Source organism: Ostrea edulis, chromosome 6, assembly GCF_947568905.1.
Source record: "Ostrea edulis chromosome 6, xbOstEdul1.1, whole genome shotgun sequence".
Taxonomy (NCBI): Eukaryota; Metazoa; Mollusca; class Bivalvia; order Ostreida; family Ostreidae; genus Ostrea; species Ostrea edulis.
In genome coordinates, this window is record NC_079169.1 from 5,438,892 (window position 1) to 5,456,613 (window position 17,722).

General features: G+C 33.7%; 2 protein-coding genes across 6 annotated transcripts; one reads left to right on the forward strand and one right to left on the reverse strand.

Moving 5' to 3' along the window:
• Nucleotides 1-1,779: 1,779 nt before the first annotated feature.
• LOC125646973 (receptor-binding cancer antigen expressed on SiSo cells-like) lies at nucleotides 1,780-11,687 on the reverse strand. 5 transcript variants are annotated; one of them, XM_048873655.2, is made up of 5 exons: nucleotides 11,629-11,687; nucleotides 8,103-8,288; nucleotides 7,198-7,359; nucleotides 5,816-5,896; nucleotides 1,780-4,383 (listed from the first exon to the last, which is right to left on the reverse strand). In XM_048873655.2, the coding sequence occupies exons 2-5, from the start codon at nucleotides 8,277-8,279 to the stop codon at nucleotides 4,171-4,173; spliced, it is 633 nt and encodes a 210-aa protein (XP_048729612.2). In that variant the 5' UTR covers nucleotides 8,280-8,288; nucleotides 11,629-11,687; the 3' UTR covers nucleotides 1,780-4,170. The 5 variants fall into 5 exon arrangements, with proteins under 5 accessions (XP_048729612.2, XP_048729610.2, XP_048729613.2 ...); XM_048873653.2 differs by lacking the exon at nucleotides 11,629-11,687 and adding an exon at nucleotides 9,526-11,500; XM_048873656.2 differs by lacking the exon at nucleotides 11,629-11,687 and adding an exon at nucleotides 11,413-11,486.
• Nucleotides 11,688-11,729: 42 nt separating this feature from the next.
• LOC125647936 (protein LKAAEAR1-like) lies at nucleotides 11,730-17,653 on the forward strand. Its single transcript, XM_048874806.2, has 7 exons — nucleotides 11,730-11,878; nucleotides 12,625-12,738; nucleotides 13,932-14,014; nucleotides 14,981-15,052; nucleotides 15,141-15,198; nucleotides 16,203-16,325; nucleotides 16,595-17,653. Exons 1-7 carry the CDS (start codon nucleotides 11,873-11,875, stop codon nucleotides 16,655-16,657), a joined length of 519 nt encoding a protein of 172 aa, XP_048730763.1. The 5' UTR covers nucleotides 11,730-11,872; the 3' UTR covers nucleotides 16,658-17,653.
• The last annotated feature ends 69 nt before the right edge of the window (nucleotides 17,654-17,722 follow it).

Genomic DNA, 17,722 nt, shown 5'->3' on the forward strand with positions numbered 1-17,722 from the left:
GTGGGGGATGGGAGAGCGCATGGACCAATCCTCAGAGGCAATGGGCCATTATTCCTCCGGTGTGGCCATGGTTAAGCCCTTGTGGGCTCATGGGGTGAAGCTGCTGGTGTTATAGAGTAGGAACCCCCCCCCCCCCCCCACCCCTTTACAGGAAATTTCTTTATGCCTGTCCATGTAGTATTACTTTAGAAGAATTTAGGATAATGGATAATCCAGAGGGGTATTTATGACCTACGTTTAAAATACTCTATTCACCGTTTGATTAATCGTCTATCACCATAATTATGGAAGTCCCATCAAATTTAGATTAATCTAGTTTTTATGTGTTTAGTCTAAAAGCAAGAAATGACTCTGCCTATTTTCCCGCTGGGTGTTGGGTTGTACTACAACTTTACACGTACATGTATAATACTCAAGAGTAGGATTTATAACTAAACTCTTTCACTTGTACTTCATTTATATAACTTTCTTTTAATTAGTTGAAAGTACTCAATTTATCATGATAGATATATGTATCTTTAATTCAATTATAACATGCTTTCATTTCATAAATAGCATATTATATTCTAAGAAAAATCTGGTCAAATCGAACTATGTCAGCCGGGTATACTCGGTGACGTGCTAAGAATCAAGTGACCCGGCTACAGTACAGTAATGAAATTGTTGACCTTCTATTGTATAAATATTCGGCATAGAAATGACCAACATATTTACAAATCATGTTTATTTCACCAGTGTAAAAATTCTTAAAATGAGCAACTCTCAATACTACTGTCTCCAACTTGAAGCCACCATCGCCTATCAAAATTTTCCGGCTCAATCGGCTTACCCAGCGGAATGCATGTGCAATTCCGGCTCACAATTATGGAAGAGTTGTCAAAGTTAAGATTGTATTGCATTATGGGATTTCACAGGATGATAGCTGGCTTTTGAACATTATGGAAGAGTTGTCAAAGTTAAGATTGCATTGCATTATGGGATACGTGTAAAATAGACCAATTTGAAAGTAATCAATTCTATATACATTATTACACAACAAAGGATATTCGTTGTATATAAAACATTTTTTCTGTGGTATCATGTTCTTCTAAAGGGCAGCTTTATCAATACACTGTACACTGTTAATGGATTGGGTTTGAATTCACAAAAGCAACTTATTTCAGATAATATAGAAAACAAATGACTAAGTTCAGAATTTCTAATCATAGGTTAAATATGGAAGTTGGTCATTAAAGGAATATCATAATTAAGGCTCCAGCGATTCATTGAGATACCAGTACATCTTATTCAAAAAATGATCCTTGATAAGTTTATTCAATTCAATAGTTGAATAACTGATGAAAGAATGTGCCCATTCAATTAATATAACAAAGATATTGATAAAAAAGCAGTCAGTATGTAGTAGAGCAGTGGATAGGGGTTACAGCCACCCCTCTAAGGAGGATGACTCGCTAAATCCCATAGTTTCCGGTGGAAATTTAAAAAATAGAATCCAGACCAAGCATGAAGGGGGAAAGTCTCGCTATTGATAGTTTGGAGAAAGTCTCACTATAAATAAATGTAGCCAGACTTCCAGGGGGCAGTCTCGCTATAATAGCCAGTCTTCCTGGGGAAGTCTCACTATATAACACCAGGATTTGAACTCTGGCTTCCTGAATCTTCAGTCAGGTGCTCTACCATGCAATTGAACTATCTGCCCACCGTCGATCGAACCCATCTGACCACTACACCATGTTTACACATGAACTGTCCATGAAATCCACAAAACAACACAATTAGTCTATGTCAATAACATAAAAATTTATTTAGTACATCAAGAATAACATCCAGTACAATGAAGTTAATGCAGACAGAAGTCGCTGTAACATGAGGCCATTTAGATCTGATAATATTCAGTCACTTTAATCTTGAACAAAATTTTCTAGTCTGGCAAAAAACAATTTATTGTGTTGTTGAAAGTGATTCAGTGAAATGCCCTATGGTGTATGTGAAAACATCACCTTAATAACATGATCCTGTTCTTAAACAATAAGGATATATATAATCTATAAGCAGTGTATTTCTGTCCCATCACCAACAACACAGAGCAGTAACAAGAAGTGCAAAGAGTTAACTCCCTTGATATAGTTATCAGCATTGCATCATCGTCGCAGGCCACGCCTATTGTCTCCGTTTACACTACGTCATTTGAGGTAGGGTAGGTACTACCAGACTCTGTAACCGTGGCTAGTGACAATGTCATTGCATGTACTAGAGTGTTTATGTACTACTTATACTTATAATTTCTTATACTTTGTACCACATCTTTGGTCATGATTGACAGGAAATACTAATAAGTGTATTATGGAAAAAGGGAACTAATCGGTGTTGATGTGTAGTTGTGGAAAATACAGAGAAAAACAATGAAAAAGGTAATATAACCCAGTTTTTTATGATGTTATCTTATAACCAGTTTTTTTTAATATGATGTTATTTTACAGAAGGATTCATTCTTCACTGACTAGACTTTATAAGAAGAATTTTAATACATAAATAAAATACATAAACCCAAATTCAACCTTAGTGTAATTTCATTTTTCAAAACCTTGTCAGTTGTCAGGGGACAATAAGCTTGGAGATAAATTTACAATTTTACTCGGACAGAAGTCAAACTGAATACAAACTTGGACATTACATGACATACTGTATCTCTTTACACAAAGGACACAGCCAAGATTGAAAATTTTCCAAAAACAAATCGAAGGAAATGAACAACACTACACGTACATATAATGGAAATTTTGAATCTTGCTATCTTAGGGCAATGTCATGATGAGGCATGATATATTTGTGCTGGCGAGCCAGAAATTATGTCAGATCTTTTATATATTCCACTTAATAGCAAATAACATGATGAAGATCAGCTGGATTAATATGTTCTGATGTAACCCAGAAAAGATGTATATATACATGTAATCAAATTCTATAACGAGTTGGGTCTTTCAATAATACCCATTTGCATAATACATACACAGTACATGTACCTTTAAACATTTATATACATGTAGTTAAAAAAAAAAGAAGCTCAAATACCTTAAACCCTAAAAATTTGCAAAGAAAAAATTTGCAAAGAAGTTGGTTTTGATATTAAATGAAGTGGACTTGAAAATGGGCCACCATTTTTTTTTTTTTTGCAGTGAAAAAGCACAGTCTTCAAAATTGGTGGGACTTGAAAATAGACTGAACTCCAATAAACATTTATAAGACAGTTTTTAAAATAGACTGAACTCCAATAAACAATAAGACAGTCTTTAAAATTTATTCCATGTTTGGCATTACAAGTTTGTTATAAATATCTGGGCATAAGTTAAATGCAGCACAACAGTGGCCTGAATTTTGTGTTCTGCACCATAATTTTGAAACAGTAGTGATATCGTTTTCTTTTGTTTAAATCCAAATATATTTACTATTAATCTATACTAGGCATTGGCGTCATTACAATCTCACTGCAAATCTACGCATAAATCTAAATGCCCCTAATTTAGCATCTGGAGGTTTCTGGATGCCACATGTCAGTTTTTGGTACCAACTTTTAGAGTTACTGTTCATTTCTTACCTATTTTAACCATGAAAATTAGTCTAGATATGAAAATAATACAGTGTTGAAAATAAACCCTTATTTCTTTACCAAAACTTAAAACAAGTCGTGCCTTACTACATTATCAAGGTTTAGTGTATCATCAATTTAATGCAGCGTCAAGATAAATCTTAGAGAACAGAAGATCATACATATATACATTTAGTCCTAAACCTTTCAGCATAATTTTTAATCTGAATGAATTACAGTAACTATGTGGCCCAAGGCTTGCAGTATACATGTAACTTCATGAATCCTAGACCTGTCAAACCAGTCTAATCTGACATTTGTGTATTTTGTTTTACTGTGAACCCTGACCTTTCATCACTCCCCCTTTTTTTTCAATGTCCTATACATTGCAATCCACCCCCACATCCAGCATGTCAGATTAATAAGATTTCTCTATACATGTTTTTAATTGAACAAGACAATAACGGCTGGCATCCATGGTTTGGAATATCATTTATCACGCTTACACACCCCTGTTCTTTCTCAGATAAACATTGCACATGGTAAAATTTGACACAATGGTTTGATACTCCAGACACGGTGAATCATGACGTTAATTTGACGGCAGTGAACATACTGTCTTTTTTGCTGCGAGCCTGTTCTTTCTCCATTTTCCTCCGAGCATGCTCCTGTAACCGTCTCTGCTGTTCTGACTTCCTGCTTTGTTTAATGGCTGCTTCAGCTTGCCATGATAAATCTTCCAGAGACTCTTCTCCCCATGCATTCTCTGTGTCTTCCCAGGAACCAAGTTCTGCACCCTTAATGACAAAGTTTTGTCTTTCACACGAGGAAATTATGCTAAAATGTTATTGCACTCACTTAAGTCACTTTCCTTTCCATTATTGAGAAATGTGACTTCAAACTTCTGTTTGAGATTATTGTAGGTTTTTTTTTTCATGTACACATCTTAAATATGATAACGAACTGAATTTTTTTAATTTTATTTTTGTACTTACTGGTATTTTAAATTGCTCACTATGAAGTGTAAACAATATTTTAAAAACATTCATTTATGAAAGATTATTATTTTATCGAAATTGAACTTTTGATTTCATAAAATACTTGCAGAAAATTGCATTACTCCCCTTCTCAATATGATAAATAACAAGAGTACCACAAACAGTACATAATACACCCGTGAAATGCTTACATAGGGTGTTTTTCTTGAGCTATAATTTGTATAACTTTGCTTCATGTAGTATCAGCCATCATGAGGCTATGACAAACTTTCATATGAACAAAGGGTCTTAGCTTAAAAATCGAGATTTCCTGAAAATGGACCAAGTTCAACAACCTGTACTTTTTTCAAAAATGGAAGAAAATCAAAATCCTTCCCCAGATGCACATCTTCAATACCCATACAAACACTCCACAAAATAAGATGGTCCTCACTTGAAAACTGTGGGAGGAGTTGGGCAGACAAATTATGTACCCTCCATAAAATATTAATTTCCAAATCGACTAAGTTCAACAACCTGTAATTTTCTCAAAAATTGTAGAAAATCAAAATCCATTCCACATTCATATCTTCAATACGCATACAAACACTCCACAAAATAAGAAGGCTCTCACTTGAAAACTGTGGGAGGAGTAGGGTGGACAAATTATGTACCCTCCATATAATAATTATTTCCAAATAAAGGGGCAAAACTCCTGGAAAAAAGGTCGAAATGGATCAACATTGCAGTATGATCTAGAGTGAACCACAACGAAGCTACACAGCAAGTTTCAGCACGATATGTGAAAGGGAAATGAAATTATAAAGAGAAAACCCTGAACGGAGGGACGAACAGACGTACAGACATCGCTGTACCATAATACTCCCCGTCTAAAGATGGGTGTATAAAAATTGATCAATACGGTAGCTTTAGTTTAAATGTAGAAGTGCCTGAAAAACTAAGGTCGGTTTTTGTTGAGGTTTTTATTATTTTTTTTGCCTTTAACATCACCTTTCTCAATCTCTTTTTATTATTTAAAAAAAAAAAGGTTTGATACAAGAATCACATACATCTTGTCAAAACAAACCTTGAACAAAAGAATGTGTTTGCAAATTATGGTGAGGAATGATCACATGGATTTAAAATCTTCCTATCCATATTACATAATCCATGCACTTTCGTATAGTGACATTTCATCTTAAAATATCAAGCATTTTAAAGAAATCATACAAGTCAATTTATACATAGCTACCTGATTCAAGGGAGCATCTCCCAAAAAAGCAAATTTGTTTGCACCCAGCTGAGAGGTATTTGAATTTCCTCCGACGTAAACCTACGAAAGAGAACAATAATGGTATCAGATCTAATGGCATTCCCTTGCAACATGGCCTATCGTAATACATGTACAGCATCTCTACAAGTACATAAGTACACAAGAAAATTAAGATTTTTCATTCAAGTTACCTTGATTTTTTATATTTGATGTCACCGAATACACAAAAGGCCAGGGAGAAAAAAGGTTTAAACTTGAGAGTATTTTTCCTCATTTGCAATGTACATGTACAATGATAAACATTAGAAGTGTGAGGGCACAATATGAAGCAGATTAACATTGTTTCTCTATCCTCCACAACTAAAACTAAAAATATATCTAAAATCTTGCTCAGAATTTTTTTTTAAATTTTACCTTTGATGAACTTAACCTTTTAAAGTAACTTTAAAAGTCATTAAGAACCAAACTCTTTATGCATGGTACCCTTCTTGCAAGTGCAATAAAACTGGGCTCTTTGAAAAGACCTAAAATTAATTTTCCAAATATGACCTTGAAAACTGATATGAACTAAGGCCATAATAAGTTAATAGGAGGTTCTGGTAACTTTGATAAATACTGAATTATAAGAGATGTGGCTTAAATCTTTTATTACACAAGGCCAAACCAACCAACACAAAACAGAACAAATGAGTTAAAGTAATTCCACCCTCCTGTGACGTCATAAGATTTTACAAAATCAATGATTTATCTAGATTTATGCATGATGTTACCATAAATTTTGTTGGAGTCTTTTCCAATCATGGTTATTGTAAAAAAAAAAATCTTGTTAAACATACAATATTTCAAAAGTCTAAATTATATATAAATAATATGTTTCAAAATATTGAATCCAAGGACAATAACTCTGTTTTCATCGAATCCTTTATCAAGTTCATTATGCGATAGATTTTCCTTGTTTTCTACAGAAATTTTGAATAGTTTTGTATAGAAAGTTTCATGAAATTCTTATGAATACTATTATATCATTTTAACCAGTGTTTGTGAAATTTTAATGATGCTGAGGCAGTTGAAGGAAAATTGCAATTTTCTGACGGTGATATATGATTCTGTTCATGTATGTCTAGCATCTTAAAAAGTGTGATGATCTATATATTTATTTGATAATTTATTAGTTTTAACTCTAATAAATTGTAATAAATACACATTTTAAACTTTTATTAGATGATAAAGCAAGTATGGATTTACCTTAAATGTTATATCCTTCCATAATTCTTTTGCGAGGGGATAAGAAATTATTACTTTGAAGTTAGAAATCAGTCAATAAATAGATAAATAAGAGTATCAAATTATAAGAAAAATACCTTTTTCTGCCTTCTTATTTTCGGAGTCATGTCTAAGAAGAAATCGATCTCCTCTTCCTCCTCCTCTGTCTGCGAGTTCTTTGGGCGGGGATTACCCAGCTGTCCATTGGTTGCTGCTTTCTTTGACTCCGTCTCCCATTCATCCCAGGCCTGAAACTCCTCCTACACAGAAATAACGGACTTCATAAACCATGGTTACTGATGTATCTACTTACACAAACAACACGAAATTTCTAATCAAAAAATTACTTCATCCCTAGTCAAATCAAATGATCAAATTTACAGAAATTACTGTGAACATACTTTTATTGACACAACCAAAATTTGTGGCAGTTTTCTTACATCAACATATTGAATAATGCAATAGTCAATTAGTGCACTTTGGAATTTTATGTAAACAAGAGCTCCGCAAGGTGGGGCATATCCCCTCACAATGAGTGTCAACAAGCTTTTCCTATGAAGACCTGTAGTGACCTTGACCATTTGATGACCTTGACCATTTGACCAAAATCAATAGTTTTTTTTCTCTTGATATCAAAGCTGCATATGAAGTATAATATCATTCGAGCAAAAGTGGCCTGTAAAGTGTCAAGTTTTTCTATGAAGTCTTGTTATAAGCTCGACCTTGGGATCCCAAAATCAATAGGGTTCTTCCTCTCTTGATAACAAAGCTACGAATGAATTCTAAAATCAATTGCATGAAAAATGTGGCCTGTTGAGTGTCTACAAGCTCAGCTTTATGCACACTCTCACAAACACACTCACCCAAACACAAATGGTCCTGTCATTACTGGTATAGCCCCTCTTGCAATTCATTGCGAGGGGATAGTTATGTAGACAAGAATCTGAAAACTTTCTTGCGTCAAACTATTTTGTTCAATATATAATTAGTAGAGAAGACTCACTTCACCATTTGTAGCCATCTGACTGAAGTCTCCTGGAATTGAGTAATGGTTTGACAAGGGTAAAATGGTGTCTGATGTTCGTCTCTTCCTTCTGCATAGTAACCGTTTGAGTGGTGAGAGTATTGTCAGCAGGATGCCAAAAATCTTCTTGATAACATTCCAGAGAACTGAGACCATTCTGATCTCCTGAAAAGGACACAATTTACCAAAAATATAACAACTTGTAATATATTCAAATACATCAGACATTACTATCAATGTAACCAAGTTAAACATATATATAGTAGCCAAAAGTGGGTCTAAATCAATTTATGCATTCTAATATAGTGAATCTACAAACCCTTTCTGAATCAATCATAATTGTCAATTTTCAGCAGGTTTTGTTAACTCATATATTCATGCATTCAAGTACTTTCTTTGTTTATCATTGTGTGTATATATCTTCTCTATGTTTTGTGCAATATGAGAATAAATTGAATTGAATTGTAAATTGCCAAAGCTACAAGTAGAGGGATACAAAATGTATATGATTCACAATGTGTTACCCATTGAATGAAAAAAGATTTGCATTTAATTTTTGGTAAAATAGAACATAATTACACATGTAAATATCACAAACAGATCCACCTCAAATCAAAAACCTGTAAGATACCTGTACATGTAGATAGATTTAATTGGTGAAAATCACTTCAGTCTATTAAACATTAAAATCTATGCAGTAAAGTGTCTGGTAAGAATAACTTTGAATTATTTAGCAGTCACAGTTCTGTGCTACAATTAGAAATTAAAAAAAAAAGAAATACAAATCCAGAGAGATGTATATATATATATATATATATATATATATATATATATATATATAAATAAAAAAGCAGGAAAATATGCAGTTCCAAAATATATTCAAATCACTAGCGTTTTCTGGATTTTAACATCCATCCTCAGGTGAATACAAATATTGAATATATATATATCAGCCTATCATATTCCCAAGAAAAATGTCATAAAACAAATTTTGCAAAATAAAATAACAATTCAAATCATCGGCAGTTTCAATGGAGACTGCATGATGGCAACTGCAAACCCATTCAAACGATGAAACTCAAGCCAAACTTGTGGGAATTTTGTTTGAAGTTGATCCAATATAGCACATGTTAATGTTACATGTACTTTTATGAAAGGTAATAATATTTTCCTTCATTTCGTACACGTGACACCAGACATCTCGATCATTCTATATAGAGATCTAACTAACATTTTTCAGCCTCTCAAAGCTCAAATAATCAAGAAAGGTGAATTACTCTACCAGCTGTTGTGAAATCATACACCATCCCACAGTTGTGGCTATTGGTAAGAGTTAATTAAGAAATAGGTTACTGGGTCTAATGTATATTTGACATGTGTTCTATCGCTGTAATATCCTTACGATCATGTTAACGTGGTGTAAGGTCTGTAGCACAAGCAGTTACGTGTATTTGTTGAATACTCCTTGGCCAGATCGAGCACAATCTCTTGATTTAGCTATATAGCTTTATAAAGCTATTTGAAATAGTTTGATTTAGCTTTTTCAGATCTTGGCTATATACTGTTATTTGCAACGCGTTGCGTATACGTTTTGGGGTACTAAAATCCCAGAGAAGGGATTTATTCCGTCTAATAAATTTATTTAGCTTGTTCCCCCCCCCCCCCCCCCCCCAAAAGAAACCAAGCCCCATTTTCTCTGATATGGTACCTCCCAAGAAAACCCTCTTCCTGGGGAAACTTCCCCTTTATGTACATTTTATATTGATTCCTAACCGAGGAAATAAGAATCGTCGCCCTATATACTCCTGTTATTTGCAATACTCGACAAGAAAATTGTTAATTTTACTGTGGAGCGTTGCCTGCAACGTCTTGATGTTAGATGCTATAATAGCATGATGGTAATATTTAAATTTCGTAAATAATATTTATAATAATTAGGGCACATGTTTTGTTAAAATGTTGATATAGACATGTACATATGAAAGAGAAACAAATGCATTAAGAGAGAAATGGTATAACAGAATAAGCCGCAAGAAGCATACGATATTGTTCATAAATCTCTCTATATTTTATGCAATTTCTTTGATATTCGTAGAAAATTTTTCTTGTCAGTTTAATCTATTAAAGAGAATACGAACCTGATGTATATTTTGGTATCGTAATATACTCAGGATTTTAGTACCACAAAACGTATATGCAACACATTGCAGATAACAGTAATATATAGCCCAAATCTTTTATCAAATTGATTTCTAAAAGCATAGAAGTCGAATTTCACTGAGTGAACATATTTCATCCTTGAAGTCCATACAACACATTGTATTGATGGATTGATTGATGTTTTTCGCCACACTCAACAATCCTTCAGTTATCTGGTGGCGCCCAGTTTTTATTGGTGGAAGAGAGAACCCAGATACAATGTACCTGGGAAGAGACCACCGACCTTTCGAAAGTAAACTGGTAAACTTTCTCACTTACCGGCATGAGTGGGGAAAAAAATTTCTTAAACGTCCCTTAGGAAGAATTTTGATTCACAATTGTCAAATGTTTAAGATTATTAAGTTGTTGAGCAACAGTTATCCAATTTTCAGAATAGAATAAAAGTCAACGAGATTAAACAGAATAATGGATTGGCAATCAGGCTACACATTGTAAAGTCATCATACTTACATTGTAAAGTCATCATTTTACTATGATTCAACGCACACAGGGTAGTGGACAGTTAACTGCACAAAAGAAATTCTCTTTTATGAAAAATCTTAAAACGATGTAGAATTGTTATGAACTCTAATTCGAATAGTGTTGTGGTTAGTTCAAAGTATAAATCTAATCCGGCCCTATAACACCGACAAATGAAGCATCACTTGAATTAGGTCGCCGTCTCACTATTCAATTTCTTGGCACATGACATCAGCACATAAACATACAAAATGTCATTGTTTAAATGGCGATAGCATCGTATTAATCATGATCTATTTGTAGAATAACCTTCCGATAACTGAATTCTCGCATCTTGGTAGATCCGCGAAATAAAGTTGCAAGGGGTAGGTAAAGCAGCAACACTAGCTGGTGTTGCTGAATTGCCCCCTTTTCAATATGGAGTCCGCTCTTACTCTCCCCCGCACATGTCACAATATAAAAGCGGGGGTAAGAGTCCGAGGAATCTCGGATTATATCTAGTAAACTAGCTTAATCAAGCTATTTCAAATAGCTTTATAAATCTAGATAGCTTAGATAAAGCTATGTAGCTAAATCAAGAGATTGTGCTGGACCTGTTGGCATTGCATACTTTGTCAATTATTTATCAAAATGAGAATTCCTCTGACAATACAAAACAAGGATGTCTAGCATATGATATTGCCGAAGACATGATTTCGCATATGATCGTAGATGAACACTTGCGTAGTAATATTATATTCAATTAGAAAATTGATAGACCTGCATAAAATAATAGAATAAATAAATATTACACATGAAAATAAAAACAAGTAGAAAATCTGGACACCTGTAAAAGACCCAGTCAATGTCAAAATACTTCTTCACTTATAATTATTTCTTTTCCTTTAAATAAGCGTTTTAGAGATGCAGCATTTTAATTTCAGTTTTATCCGTTAGGTGTCGCGAAAGTTGCTAGACAACTGTATACAATATGGCGGCAACAAAATGAAAACTAGATAGAAAAACAATTGATTAGAGACTCTTGAAGAGAACACCAACAAAGGACAAAGGAAGGAAGGGGACATACTATCATGCCGGTTGATATTTTTCATTTGAAAAGTTAACTTGAAATAACTGAATAGAGATACATGCATGTATTTATGAATATTCATATGTAATTATTTAGTTTACAACTTAAAAGAACTTTGTTATTATGGCAATATTGAATAGCGTAATTTTCAAACGGTGTATACTATAACAAAAACAGAGTAGTATTGTTAGTATGCCATGATTTTATATGTATTAGTAAATGTAGCAACCCCTCCCCGGTCACTTCCAATAGATTTATAAGAATGAATGGACTATTCACGTATGTAATTCCAACGACGTGGGATTTCGTATAAAGCATTTATTGAAGTGAATATGATTGCCCAGGCAGTGGCTTTTACACATTTTTCTTAGTATTAAAAAAGTGGATGCATTGATATTCATGTTAAATATATACAACCAGAAAGAACCTACTCACCAACACAAAATGGTCACATATATACTCCTGAAGAATTCAAGAAACTACTTGACTAGTCGAGTATACTCAATGGGCTCTCTGATATTTTTATTTTGTACAGTCAAATCTCATTATCGCGAACTCAATGGGATTTTGGAAAAACTTCAACATATCTGAGAATTCAAGATATTGAGAGTAAAATACTTAAAGAATAAGTGGTTGGGACTTCTGAATTACTTCAACATATCCATAACATTCAAGATATTGGTGTTAGAAGTTCAACTGTATACACTGTACATAATGTATATTGTGATGTATAATTTATGTCTTCTTGTTTAGAGCTTACCTCCCTTGGATGATGATGGAGGGAAATTCAAACCAAGGAACAAGAAGAAAGTGGAACAGCATGACTTGAAGAAAATGGCTCCACAACAAAGAAGTAGATACTTGGCGGTAACTAATTTAAATCAGATTTATCTCATGCATTAATTATTCACTTTAACCACAGGGTTTTGACACAGTCTGAGCAAACTGGTATATATAGTATTCACGATATACTATATATGCCAGTTTGCTCAGATTCAAATTCAAAATCCTGTGACTTTAGCCCTCTATATTTTTTAAAGGTACATATTCTTTACAAATGTAGCGGTCTGTCGGTCTCGATTGCTGGTGACCAGATAGCTCAGTTGGTAGATCACCTGACTAAAGATTCAGGGGACCCAGCCGGGTTCAAATCCCAGTCTGGTCCACTGCATTTTCTCCCTTCCTGTTACATTTGGTGTCATAGACCAGCCCTTGGAACTGACAGGTGAAAATGCCTGCCATTCCAATTGTTTTCAAATTTGGTATGAAGCATCTTTTGTACAAGAGGGACATAAATTGTGAATTTGACAGACTCCTGCACCCTCAGGGGCATTAGGGGTGGGACAAAATCTGCCAAAAATTTATCAAGTTTCAAAAATCTTCTTCTTGGTACAACTGCATGTGTGTAAGAAAAACTAAATGCATAGTGATGTAGAACAGGAAGGTCTTTACCAAAATTGTAAATTTAATGATCTCCAGGGTGGGGCCAAACTTAGTATATGATATGTGTAAAACAATACAGATCTTCATTAATGTTATTGATACTAAATTGAAACTAAATGGATATTTAAGATGAGCAGGTAGCCCTTTACCAAAATTGTAAATTTCATGATCTCAGGGGGTATGGGTTTTGGGTGTGGCCAAAATTATATATAGTGATTATTGTTTTTATCATTTGAAAGACTTCTTTATGTTTGCTGTTACAGTATAAAAACTAACTGCATATTTAGGAAAAGCAGGAAAGGATGTACCAAAATGGTTTAGACTCTATCGTGTTAATGTAATACATATATATTATATTATGTAAAGTTTTTCACCAGTATAGGCACTTTCAAGGGCATTTGAGGTTTAAGAACACATCTTGTTTTATACTGCTGTGTAATAAATTTAGAATTTAACTTAGACATGCTGAACAGGAAATTTATTCTAGATTTCATAGCTCTTGGGACTAGTAATACTTTATCTAATACTATTGTGACCGATAAGGCCCATGGACCTTTTGTTTGATATTTTAAATATATGAATTAAATTTTCATCATCAATTGTTTTGCTGTTTACAGTATGAAGATCCTCCTAAAGAAGTCTCTGAGGCTATGGGAGCCACAAAGAAGAGGCTTCTGGAGAAAAAACGATTGATCATGAGGTAACCAGCTAATCAAATTACAAATGTACTAATTACTGCAAAAATGTACAAGTTTAAAAGATTATGCAACACTTAAATTTGGGGTTATCTGTTCTCTGATCTAGTATAAAATACCGATGACACCGCATCCCAAGAGTGTAAACATGAAGCTATTGATTATTAACAAAAAAGTTAAATAAACTGGCTTCTGAACTTCAGAGAAGAGGGGCATATTGCTTTGCATCTGTCGGTCGGTATCTTGGTATGTCGTTAGACCACATGTTGTCCACTCAATATCTTGAGAATTATTCACTTGATCGTATTGATACTTCATATGTGGGATGGTTATGAGCAGAAGAGGACCCCTATTGATTTTCAGGTCAAGGGTCAATCCATTGAACATAGGAAGATACTGTCTGCTCAATATCTTGAGAACCCTCTCCTTAACATACATCAAATTTGGTATGCTGGTACATTGTAGGGAGTAGATGACTTTTGAGGTCACATGCTTAAAGGTCAAGGGTCAAACTGGACAGGAAAATACTGTCTGTTCAATATCTTGAGAACCCTTTGCTTGACAGACATCAAACTTGGTACACTGGTACATCATAAGGAGGAGATGACCCTATTAATTTTTGGTCCACATAGCCAAAGGTCAAAGTGGACATAGTAATATATTGTCTCCTATATTTTAAGAATCATTTGCTTGATTGACACTAAACGTGGTACACTAGTACATCCTAAAGAGTAGATGACCCCTATTGATTTTTAGGTCACATAGTCAAAGTTCAATCCACTCTGGACATAAGAAGATTTGTTGGCTCAATATTTTTAATTGTTTTAGCACTGCTATCAATTAAATAATTCATGTGTGTAACCCTTTCAATTTTGGCACTACAGGGGGGGGGGGGTCATATATATAACAGAATTATTTTCTCTTTTTTAAATAAATATACAAATATTGGTTTGTCTTTGTTTTCACTTTAGGATCAATGAAGATTTGCCAGAAGAGGAAGTTGATGAGAGAGATAAGCATGCAAAACTTATAGGTCAACTGAAGTAAGTTATCTAATATGATACAAATGAAGACTAAGATACTCTCCGAGTTTCTGTAGATTTTACCTAATGGTTTTCCTGCATATTGTAGAGCAGCGGAGGCGAGAAATAGATTAAGGATCATGAGATTAAGATATCAAGCAAATCGGGTGAGTATTGTTACATGCAACTCACAAAATGAAAGAAACACTGAAGGTGAAACAAATAGAATCGTGCAGTTCCAGAAATTCTTGCTGGACAGGGTTTGGAGTTCCGTCCCAATTCTTCAGCAAAGGCAGGGTATTATATAGGTAAGGCATGCAGTTTAGGATAACACTGGAAAAGGCTGCAAGTGAAAACTTATTGTCAATCAAGGTTGCAGCTGAGTTTGGCAATGGTTATCAAATGGGGTTGTAATTTACAATGCTACCCTCTAAATATGGCAGTGTTTATTTTATTAAGCAGAATGTTAGTAAAAAAAAAAACCAGTTTCAAAATGATGCCTTAGACAATTTAAGGATGATCCCATTTGTTTTTTAGGGCCAGAGGTCAAGGTTACATTTTGTATGAAATGGTTTCCTGATGATATTTCAAATAGACCTTCTGGCAATAAAACTTATACATATGTAAGAGTCTTTGTGACTAAGGCCTATATGGTTTTAAAAATCAAGATCACTGTTGCAAATTTGACCAAATAGATTTCATTCTATGTGCATCAAATATAAAAGAGTTAAATCAATGTTAATTGATATTTTTTCCTGCTTTGTGGACTATATATATAAGTTTCAATTAGATATCTCGCTCCTATGGGATATTGACCAAAAACTCCCAACAAATTTGCTGAAGAGATTTTGATATCAGGAGGAGGGGGTAAATGACCTTAAAAATCAATACCAATTTTGCAGACAGAACAGAAAAGTTTGTAAACTTAGCTTACCGAAGATTGTGCCTCTCAATTATCATTAAAGGTTCAATTCAATTTATTCTCATATTGCACAAAACAACATAGAGAAGATATACATATATACACAATGTTAAACAAAGAATTCAGTTGATGCAATGCATGAAAGAGTTCCACTAGCTGGACCTACATAACATTGCATATCTTATATGATGTACATTTGAGTTTTTAAAGATATGATCCTGACATTGTTATTCATGTAAATGGTTTCAGGCACAAGAAATAAGCCATTTGATTGCATGCCAGCCTACAGCTCTGAAGGCAGTGAGGCTTCAGGCCTTAGTACCATCATACCCCGATAAGGACGACAGGCGGGATCGTTTAGATAAACTGGAGGTAATTTCTTTAAAGGATATAAAAATCTCACCTTGAATTTTTGGGATAATGATTCTTGCTTTTAATGCTTTAAGATTTATTAGTGTTTGCATAATAATTTATGTCACTTAAAGAAACAGCTTGATTAGATTAAATATAAAATTTTGAGTTGTCCTTGCAAAATTTTTGCAGAACTAATGATCTATATCACTCAGGTATAGCAGCGTATATTATATGACTGCACATTTTGTCTGTATTACCTGTTTTTATGAGATCATTCTTCTATATAGAGAGTGAGGGTGGAGCGACTACTCGAGGATACTCAAGGATTAATCACCAACAGGATTCATTGATCCACCACCGATCCGTTCTATAGAGACACCATGCAGTTGTGAAACTTGTGATATTTTTTGTTTTTTCATCAAAATCAATTCCCCGGACCATAATTTCTAGTCAGGATTAAGACAGATAGTTTGGCTGAAGATGGTTCTTTGGCAAGGATTATTTTTCGTGTAAGGAAACTTCAAATTGTGAGTTAATTTCTTATTAATCAATTTGAAAGATTACATTGATCTAAATAAATGATTCAGTTGATATCAGTGTTTAAAATGTTTGATGATTACAATATATTTTTAAAGAAATTTTTGACAAAAAGTTAAGATATTGTATCTTTGTCAGCATTTCTATCAGATTTTTTTCTGCAGATGAAAAAAAAAGCAGATTATTGATTGTAAATCCTAATTATTTAAAGAGAGAATTCTATATTTAATCTTGTATTCCAAAAGCAATATTCAATCCATTTATAGGGCTTGTGCAACTGCAGGCCAGATGTGCAGATAGATAAAGCTTGTATATATAGAAATGTTAGCAGATCTGTAGACCATAAGAGTTGGTGAATATATGAGTGAAAATTTTCAAGTATTCTAAATGCATTTGATATTTCTTTTATAAGTATGGGAACATTGTCAAGTAGAACAATGTATAGACTACTTGTAAATTATAAACCTATGTAATGTTTATGAATATCAGATTTATCAGTATCACTTACTGCACCCCATTAATGTGAATGTCCCATTTATTGAACGAGTGCTTATTTCATGTTTGTTATAGAATTGTATTTAATTACTCCAGTATTGATTGTGATTTTTAATCAGGTGTCTTGTTTATGTCTGTGATTACAAGGATCTGACTAGCAATGTAGTCTATCTAAGGCCTTTTGTTGTTGATAAAACTTACGTTGAAATATTTTAACCCCTCACTTTTGTATTGCTTGATATTGAATGTTTTCTGGTGGTTTTTCAAATCATTTCAGTGTATCAAACGATAAATAAATGTCATAACACATCAAAGCACGTACATTATAGTTATTGCTATTTACTAAGTGTCAAGTCACAATGCCTATGTTTGCTTTTCTGTCA